Here is a 10,735-nt window from a genome sequence, read left to right as displayed (position 1 = left end):
CTAGTTACTGTCACGAGCTAACGTTGACATGACATTCACCGGCTAACAACGACCAACGATAAGTTTACGTCAACGAAACTTTTAGTGTACGTCGTAACATACTAGATAAGGAACTGTGGCCATCTGCATTAAGTTTTAAACACCTAATTAATTCACCAATGCCTCCAACTTCACATTAACCTACCGCTGACAACTCATTTCAGGTGTAATTTCACCTGCTTAAAGAAAACTCATACGACCGCCGGTTTTACGACAAAGTTGTGCTTCGTCAATCTCATAGGTGTGAAAAAACAAATGATAATAAAACAAACTCAAATTAAACGTACCTTTTTAGTGAGACGGTGGTAGAAATACGTATCTGCAAGTCCCTTACTATTATTAGAGTACAAGGAAATATCAAGTTGTTCAAAGTCCAGGCATAAAACTCTGCGCTAATCAGGAAAGACGCTCCCTGTGTGGGCGGGAGAAACCACACAGTCACGCACACCTTGGCCAAAGGGAGACGTTGATTGGCTTAAAAAACTGTCCGTATCGTGACGACCACTCCCTTGGCTGTCAGATCATGTTAAAATCGTTATGAAAGTGAAAATACAGTATTTAATGCACATGCACATTAAAAGCTTTGACAGATCAGAACATTACTTTACAGAACTCAAACAAGAAATCAACATCACCAATTAATATCATTTATTGTATTCTTTTGTCAAAGAAAACACACAGAAAGATTCTTCTTTTGGCGTTTATTATACTTACAGTATTGTTTTATTCATTTAGCAATGATCCAGGATGGGCAGTATTTGGACAGAATACACAATGAAATCCGAACCACAACATATAATCCAAAATGTGAAGCTGCTTTCTGTATTAAGGCCTTAAAAATCCCTGGCAGCCTCAGTATTTTAACCTGTGTGTGTGTGTGTGTGTGTGTGTGTGTGTGTGTGTGTGTGTGTGTGTGTGTGTGTGTGTGTGTGTGTGTGTGTGTGTGTGTGTGTGTATCATTTCCTAGTCTTATTCTTCTTCAGTTCTTTTTTTTTTTTATTCCTCTCAGTTGAAGCTCTGCTGCCTGAACATGCTTGGTCTCCAACAGCAGAGCCGGCAAACTGGACGCCCCATACTGGACGGGAGGAGAAGAGGAAAGGAGAGTCACTGTGACAGTTTTATTGAAATGCTTGAAAACAGTCAGATAAAGATTAAGGTAGTTTGTGTTGCTTATGTTATTTGTGTGTGTGTACCATCTGTTTTTCTTTGGGGTGTTTGTGTCGGTAGTCCAAGTACTGTCTGTTGAGCTCTCTGATGTCATGCAGGAAGGTTTGGCCTCGAATCAGATCAGCTAATCGCACTTTTAGTTCAGTTTTCTCCTTATGCAGCAACCACACCTGCCTCTCTGCCCTGATTAATCACACACATAGACAGTAAAACCTTTCAGTGTTCTGAGTTTGCAGAAATTTTGTTTGTGCATCTGAACTGCCTCTCACCTCATCAGCTCATGTTTGGCATCCAACAGTCTCTGTGTCTTTGTGCAGATCAAAGAACCCACCTGACACACACACACACACACACACACACACACACACACACACACACACACACACACACACACACACACACACACACACACACACACAGTGAGAAGAATTCATTCTCTGGGGAAAATGAATGTCTGCACAAAATTATTCATCGTATAGTTATTTAAGTCAAGCGGTAGATCGGCCGCTAGCATGGCTAAAAGCTGGTTGCCATAGTTACCTTGCCATTTTCTCTTTTTAAAACCTTGAGCTCTTTGGAAGAAGAGATCTGAAGAGAAGAAACACCAGAGAATACACACGTGTCTCATTAAAATCCTGACAAACCACACTAGTGTTTTAGGGGCAAACACTATAACATTTTATATACGGTATATACATTTTATAACAACATTTTTGGCATGAATATATGAATACACATTGTGACATTAGCATCAAGATAATAATGATGCAAAAGTTCTGAGAAGTACAGCACTCGTCCTGTGTTACAACTGTTTTTTAACTTCCTATGGGACAACTCAATGCTTGAACAAAGTCTAACCCTCTAAATGTCAACTGGAAACATCACCACAACTACAGATTGCAGTTGCTCTTTTACTGCCACTGCTCGGTATCACAAATAAAACTTTTGGAAAGTCTGACCTTTTCCAAGAGCTGCTCATTCACATGGGAGGAGAAGGAATCAACGCACTGTTTGACTGCTTTAGACTGCACAGACTCCCTGAAACACACACACAACATTGTGAATAGTAGTTATTGTATGGTGACATGCAATGAAAGGGTTAGATTACAGGCTACTTGTTTGACTTCACCTGTACTGGTCACAGAAGTCAAGGAAGGCATCCAGCACGACCTCTAACTGTGTTCCTCCCTGACCCGCACGCCTCCTCCTCCTCCTCCTCCTCTCTTCATCAGGGCTGGCCATCTCTGGGTCTGCAGATGCACTGCCTTAAAATGATACGAGGCATTAGGTTCATTTCATGTAAAGTATATTTTGATGGCAAGGAGCTTGATGGCAAAGGTCTTTATGCTAAACTAAGCTTCATATGGAATGTACAGACATGAGAGTGGTATTGATTCTAATACGGTTTTATTGTTCATATTTGTTACAGACTTTTTATAGAATCTTTTTCACATTTTTATTGGAACTTTTCTGTTCTATATTTCTGTTCTTGCTATAGTATTTATATATTATCTTTTTCATAGTGTTATTGTATCTTTTCTATTCTATATAGATATATACATATGTATGTTCTTGACTTTTGGCTGTATTTGTATTTCCTCCTAATATGTTTATTGTATGCACCAGACAACAGACAAAGTAAATAACCTGGGCAAGGGTAACCTACTTGGCACTAGACTTTATTCTAATAGGGATTTCTTATCAAACTCTCGGCCAGGAAGCACATAAGCATATATCACAAAAAGTGAAACTATTCCTTTAACAGGGTTCAAACATAACCCTTGAGACTTGATTTTAAAGTACACGGTGACGTTTGACCCTGCAGCTTTATGCTCTTGAGCTCTTTTCCCTTACCTGATGAAGACTTTCTAGATTTAGACTTCTCAGACGAAGACTTTCTGGATCTGCCCAAACTGTACACCCTGGCCTTCTTTGGACTCGGGCACTGAATAAATTAAGAGAAAGTCACAGTGTAGGTTAACACCCTGTGGATGCTCGGATCCTGGCTACTACAATCTTCAGGAAGTTAGTCCTTACCCAACTCCTGTCCTGCTCCTCCTCGTAAGAGGACGGGACGACGCGACCGTCAGAACGGTTCTGAAAGTAAAAAGAAATTAGCAAAACATTGTCTCAGCATATGTACATTTTCCACTTACTCACACAAGAAGTTCCTTTTCTATTTTTATTTTCATATGCTGCTTTCATTACGACCTTATTACCACAATTGTGGCGAACTATAGGCACTACTCTTGTTATTGGAGACATTGGTTCTGTTTAAAATCACACACTAATATACTTTTCATTAGAGTGACGTAAAGTTGAGTATGTAGTGCGTTCCGACTGCACAGCATGTGGATTTTATGTACGGGAGTAAAGCCCGGATGCATAATAGATTATCAAGAATTTCTGAGTATGAGACATGATTTTGTTGGACATACTAAAACGCCCCACAATGCATTACGGCTCTTCAGACTTTCAAATGGCGGACTGGGAGGCAGACAGTTAAAAATAATTAACAGTTGGATAAATGATTTATGAATGGTGGCGAGTGATGCGATGGTAAAGTTAAGAGGAAAAAGCGCAGGAGCTCATATATATATATATATATATATAATGTAATGTAATGCATATTTAACAATAAAAATATTTAATAATATTAATTTGCGTTAAAATAATACAGGTAATGTTGATTTACATTTGTGATCGATATTATCCAGTGAAGACGTTTTACTTCAGTGTGAACAGACCGCCGATAATAACATACTTAATCATTGATTGAGTATGTAGTATGCAGTAGATACTGATTGAGTGTGTAGTATGCAGTACATACTGATTGAGTGTGTAGTATGCAGTACATACTGATTGAGTGTGTAGTATGCGGAATATACTGATTGAGTGTGTAGTATGCAGTAGATACTGATTGAGTGTGTAGTATGCAGTACATACTGATTAAGTGTGTAGTATGCAGTAGATACTGATTGAGTGTGTAGTATGCAGTATATACTGATTAAGTGTGTAGTATGCAGTACATACTGATTGAGTGTGTAGTATGCAGTACATACTGATTGAGTGTGTAGTATGCAGTACATACTGATTGAGTGTGTAGTATGCAGTACATACTGATTGAGTGTGTAGTATGCAGTACATACTGATTGAGTGTGTAGTATGCGGAATATACTGATTGAGTGTGTAGTATGCAGTACATACTGATTGAGTGTGTAGTATGCAGTACATGCTGATTGAGTGTGTAGTATGCAGTACATACTGATTGAGTGTGTAGTATATTGAGTGTGTAGTATGCGGAATATACTGATTGAGTGTGTAGTATGCAGTACATACTGATTGAGTGTAGTATGCAGTACATGCTGATTGAGTGTGTAGTATGCAGTACATACTGATTGAGTGTGTAGTATGCAGAATATACTGATTGAGTGTGTAGTATGCAGTACATACTGATTGAGTGTGTAGTATGCAGTACATACTGATTGAGTGTGTAGTATGCAGTATATACTGATTAAGTGTGTAGTATGCAGTACATACTGATTGAGTGTGTAGTATGCAGTATATACTGATTAAGTGTGTAGTATGCAGTACATACTGATTGAGTGTGTAGTATGCAGTACATACTGATTGAGTGTGTAGTATGCAGTACATACTGATTGAGTGTGTAGTATGCGGAATATACTGATTGAGTGTGTAGTATGCAGTACATACTGATTGAGTGTGTAGTATGCGGAATATACTGATTGAGTGTGTAGTATGCAGTACATACTGATTGAGTGTGTAGTAAGCAGAATATACTGATTGAGTATGTAGTATGCAGAATATACTGATTGAGTGTGTAGTATGCAGAATATACTGATTGAGTGTGTAGTATGCAGTATATACTGATTAAGTGTGTAGTATGCAGTACATACTGATTGAGTGTGTAGTATGCAGTACATACTGATTGAGTGTGTAGTATGCAGTACATACTGATTGAGTGTGTAGTATGCGGAATATACTGATTGAGTGTGTAGTATGCAGTACATACTGATTGAGTGTGTAGTATGCGGAATATACTGATTGAGTGTGTAGTATGCAGTACATACTGATTGAGTGTGTAGTAAGCAGAATATACTGATTGAGTATGTAGTATGCAGAATATACTGATTGAGTGTGTAGTATGCAGAATATACTGATTGAGTGTGTAGTATGCAGTATATACTGATTGAGTGTGTAGTATGCAGTATATACTGATTGAGTGTGTAGTATGCAGTACATACTGATTGAGTGTGTAGTATGCAGTACATACTGATTGAGTGTGTAGTATGCAGTACATACTGATTGAGTGTGTAGTATGCAGTACATACTGATTGAGTGTATAGTATGCAGTATATACTGATTGAGTGTATAGTATGCAGTATATACTGATTGAGTGTGTAGTATGCAGTACATACTGATTGAGTGTGTAGTATGCAGAATATACTGATTGAGTGTGTAGTATGCAGTATATACTGATTGAGTGTGTAGTATGCAGTATATACTGATTGAGTGTGTAGTATGCAGTACATACTGATTGAGTGTGTAGTATGCAGTACATACTGATTGAGTGTGTAGTATGCAGTACATACTGATTGAGTGTGTGTATAGTATGCAGTATATACTGATTGAGTGTATAGTATGCAGTATATACTGATTGAGTGTGTAGTATGCAGTACATGCTGATTGAGTGTGTAGTATGCAGTATATACTGATTGAGTGTATAGTATGCAGTACATGCTGATTGAGTGTATAGTATGCGGAATATACTGATTGAGTGTGTAGTATGCAGTACATACTGATTGAGTGTGTAGTATGCAGTACATACTGATTGAGTGTGTAGTATGCAGAATATACTGATTGAGTGTGTAGTATGCGGAATATACTGATTGAGTGTGTAGTATGCAGTACATACTGATTGAGTGTGTAGTATGCAGTACATGCTGATTGAGTGTGTAGTATGCAGTACATGCTGATTGAGTGTATAGTATGCAGTATATACTGATTGAGTGTGTAGTATGCAGTACATACTGATTGAGTGTGTAGTATGCAGTACATACTGATTGAGTGTGTAGTATGCAGTACATACTGATTGAGTGTGTAGTATGCAGAATATACTGATTGAGTGTGTAGTATGCAGAATATACTGATTGAGTGTGTAGTATGCAGTACATGCTGATTGAGTGTGTAGTATGCAGTACATACTGATTGAGTGTGTAGTATGCAGTATATACTGATTGAGTGTGTAGTATGCAGTATATACTGATTGAGTGTGTAGTATGCAGTATATACTGATTAAGTGTGTAGTATGCAGTACGTTGGTATGTGATTTTGAACACAGCAGCTGTCATTCACTTCCTCACCTGTGACTCAGGGTAACTGGACGCGCCACTCTTTCTCTTCTTTCCTTTCTTCAGCTGTGGATCTTTCACCGGCCTTGTCGGTAAACAGAAAACAGAAAAGAAAAGTGAACGGTCGGCCAAGCAGCCACACTGTTATTACTATCACATTTTCTTTAAGATGACATATCAACTTAGACTTGACCCCTTGGACCTGGAACGAATTTATGAGCAAATACTGGACTTAATCATGGATGTATTTCATCACAATAGTTGATTGATTCTGGATTTATTGTAATGGCCCTAGAATCCTGTTGATGAATAGGTTGAATAGTTTGAGGTTTGAAAGCTTCTTTTTTTCTGCATGTCTATTCATTCGGTATAAGTCCAGTATTTGTGCCCAGCTGCAGATAAAGATCAGGCTACACTAATATCATTAGTATTATACTATTTGTAGAATTAGGTTCCAGTGTTGGAAGCGTAGGATTGTTTCTAACTTGTGTGATCAGAACATTTGCAATAACCCCAAAACCCAAAACATATTGAACAAAGACGGATGTACAGCATGTTTTTATCTAATGAAATATTCTGCTTTAGACCACATTTGTTGATGTTTAGCATCAAAAACAACATTTTCACTACGATTAAAAAACAGTTTGCTCTCCAGCTTGCCACACACAAAGAGAGGAAAGCACTGACGAGTTAATTCATTTAAGAAAAGACTTCATGTATTTAATCCGATGAATCACGCAAATCAAATTGAGGATAAAATCCTCAATTTGATTTGCGTGATTCATCATTCAAGGATTTTTTTTTTAAGGCTGTGACGTCATAAATATGACGACAGACATTTGAAGCTAAGTTTTAATTGTCTGTCCTCATATTTTATGACAAAAAATTCCTCATCTTTAATAGCTCCTGTGAGTTTCCGGTGTGACCTGTAAAGCCCAGTGAAGCATGCTGTATGCTATTGGGCTGTACAAGTAAAATGAACTGTTGCCATGTAATTATTCACTTAAAATTGGTTTCATTGTTTTCCCACTTGCTTTGGGGGCGAGTTATGAATGCATTTATAAATGTGAGTGTATATGAATATCTGTATATGTACATGTTGGTGTGTCTCTATTCAAAAGTATGAAGAAAATGTACTTCTGTTTCAAAAAGTATTCGTATAATAATTACTATTTTGCTCATTAACATTTTATTCATTCTTCCAAAAAAATAAAATAAATGGGCTTACAAGACTTTTTATTAAATCATGTCTTTATCAAAAATCATTCATCATGAACTCTGGTAATGTAAAGTAACCTCTGTGTGATCTCACCTCGCTGCAGACATCACTCCAGTACTTCTCCTCTCTTTCTCCTCCTCTTCTTTCTCCTCTCCATCCCTCTCTGCCTTCTTCCTCTTGGCAGCAGCTCTGCGTTCTTTAACAGCAGTCTTCGACGTCTGAGGGATTTCCTTTCTCCCAGCTTTTCCTCTGTTCATCCGCTCCTCATCTAAGACGTTTAAATCTTCCTCCATGGCGGTGCTGTGCAGAGGGTTCCCTAGGCAACACAAGTGTTCATTGGTCAGCACAACATTGTTGGTAAAAGGAAGAAAATGTATGAAGAAACTACAATGGCGCATTAAGGCCATTGTAGGTTAAAAAAATAAAAAATAACAATACGGAGCCAAGGGTGGGGGGTAATATTTCTAGAAAGAACTGGTAAATGTCAAGACAAAAACTCAAATATTGAAGTGACACCAACAAGGATAAAGATATAGCTGTACAGTGTAAAGGACTTACCATAATGTTGCTGCAGTCCCTCCAGGAAGCTAGCTCTCTCTATAGCAGACATATTGGGAGAATCCATATTATCATTAGACGAACCTTTCTGGATTTGAACAGAGAAAAAGAAAATCAATATTTTACAGTCAATAGCTTTACAAGGTGTAATAACACAATTACAGACATGTGGCATTAAAATTCCCTTCTTTGGGAAGGAAGAAAAATAAATGTTCTTTGTTAATACAACTTTTTTTTTATCAAATCAGTGTACTTCATTTGAAATGAAATCAGTAGTGGACATGCTACAGGGACCATTAACCAACTCACTTGACTCTCATGTTGTGGCACCGTGAGCACTTTGGCTCCTCTGCCTTTTTTGGCACTGTGGAAACAAAGAAGACACACTAAAAACCTAAAAACATTTTTGCAAGCTTTTAGTTTGGTTTTAAGTGTATGGTTAATGCATTTAATTATTATTAATTAATTAAATACCTTATTATTATTAATAATAACATCTTTTTATTTAATTTCCTTTTAATTGTAATAACTTCTTATCGTATACGTTTTAAAATATTTATTTATTTATATATATATATATATATATATATATATATATATATATATATATATATATATATTTATTTATATATATATATATATATATATATATATAAAAATATGTATATATATATATATATATATATATATATAAAAATATGTATATATATATATATATATATATATATATATATATATATATATAAATATGTATTTATATATATATATATATATAAATATGTATTATATATATATATAAATATGTATTTATATATATATATATATATATATAATATGTATTTATATATTTATATATATATATATATATATATAGAGATTAATATATATATATATATATATATATATATATATATATATATATATATATATATATATATATATATATTAATATATGATAATTGGCAAAGCACGCAGGGCACAAAGCCACAAGACACTGCATGCAATATATAAAGAAATACAAAAACTTCAAATTGCATTCTAATAACATAAATAAATGGAATTACAACCAAAACAGTTCCTGTAGATGAAGTTCTTTCAAGAACAACAGTAGCAGTATTGTAGCCAGTGATGCATGACGTCCAATGTAGTGGACAGATGATTAATTGTAATTTCCTCCCAAATATAAAATTTATGAATCATATGATTCCTTAGTTGTTACTTGATGTCATCAAATTATGTATAACTGCAAGGGTCTCTTTCCATAGAAGGATTGGCAAGGTATTGATGAGCGACTGGACGTTTTTGGCTGTCTGTCTGCCATCTTGGTTTTGAGAAATGTATCTACAACAGCTCGTCACTGAGTAGCAGTGTCACTTTAGTGGCTGATGTGCAACTATCCCATCAAAACCCATGCATATACAAGAAAACAGCTTTTGAATAGCTGTCCATTGTAGTGACCTCTATGCACGAAAGGGTTAAAACAAACAAATCCCATTTTATAAAGGTAGCTTGACTTCTTTTCTAACACGCATCTGCTGACAGTAACGTTATTGAAACTAATGGCAATTGCGAACAGCGCGAGTTAATTCTGAAAAGTGTCTCAACTAGCGTACATGCCGAGTGTAGCAGCGCAAGAGGCGACCGGTCTATAGCGTACAAGCAACTTCTAACTGTTTGAATTTGTAACGTGTAACGTTACATTTCCCATTAACAAGCAGAGCAAGGATATATAGTGAGGTTTTCAAATGACATGTGTGACATTACGAGAGAGCGGTGTGTATCATAGATATGGGTTAATGTTTGCGAGATTGTTAGTTGATATTTCTCACCTCATTTGGAACCGCTGTAGTTTAGTTGAGTGACACGTTTGTTTTGTAAACAGTCCGTAGTCCGCAGAAACCGCTTCCCGCAAAATGCTTCAAGTTCCGGACTGTACCATTCCACGTAGAGGAGGGGTCACATTTTATTACGACGAAAGTTAGATCTCAAAATACGAGTTAATGTGGATCCAATTACAACGTTTAAACCTTAGTTTTACGGCGATATATTATACATATCATTTACTTCAAATAAATAGTTGCACTGAAAATGTGTATAAAATTATATATCCCGAGCAAACTCGCTTAAATGTATGTCCTACGGAGAGCGGAAGGGTTCAGTATCTGCTCTGAAAAAGTCGTTTTGATACTTCAGTTAAAGTATTTAATACGTTTATTTGTACCTAAACATAGACAATTGTAGTTTCAACACCTAAGCAATATAAAGGGATGTTTTCTAAATGATCTTAGCCCAGTTCATATAAACATAAAACACATTCTAAATAAAAAATACAAATTGTCCTGGCCTCATGCATACAATATGCGAAACACAGTAAATATAA

The 10,735-nt window shown here is 36.1% G+C and overlaps 2 protein-coding genes across 2 annotated transcripts in view; both read right to left on the bottom strand.

Annotated features, from left to right (window-relative positions):
- Positions 1-450, bottom strand: part of LOC115014922 (caspase-3-like) — a 13,121-nt gene extending 12,671 nt beyond the window's left edge. The window contains exon 1 of the mRNA XM_029442057.1: positions 327-450. The gene's annotated coding sequence lies outside the window, so the exon portion shown is untranslated. The remainder of the gene's footprint in view (positions 1-326) is intronic.
- A 463-nt stretch (positions 451-913) lies between these two features.
- cenpu (centromere protein U) lies at positions 914-10,494 on the bottom strand. Its single transcript, XM_029441696.1, has 13 exons — positions 10,185-10,494; positions 8,665-8,719; positions 8,356-8,443; positions 7,891-8,113; positions 6,591-6,663; positions 3,244-3,303; positions 3,061-3,151; positions 2,336-2,471; positions 2,166-2,244; positions 1,747-1,794; positions 1,476-1,537; positions 1,233-1,389; positions 914-1,114 (listed from the first exon to the last, which is right to left on the bottom strand). Exons 1-13 carry the CDS (start codon positions 10,187-10,189, stop codon positions 1,019-1,021), a joined length of 1,173 nt encoding a protein of 390 aa, XP_029297556.1. The 5' UTR covers positions 10,190-10,494; the 3' UTR covers positions 914-1,018.
- Between the last annotated feature and the right edge of the window lie 241 nt (positions 10,495-10,735).

The sequence above is a fragment of the Cottoperca gobio genome, chromosome 10 (genome assembly GCF_900634415.1).
Source record: "Cottoperca gobio chromosome 10, fCotGob3.1, whole genome shotgun sequence".
NCBI classification, from domain to species: Eukaryota; Metazoa; Chordata; class Actinopteri; order Perciformes; family Bovichtidae; genus Cottoperca; species Cottoperca gobio.
The sequence above is the reverse complement of the archived record's forward strand: the minus strand, read 5'-3'. Positions and strand labels throughout refer to the sequence as shown.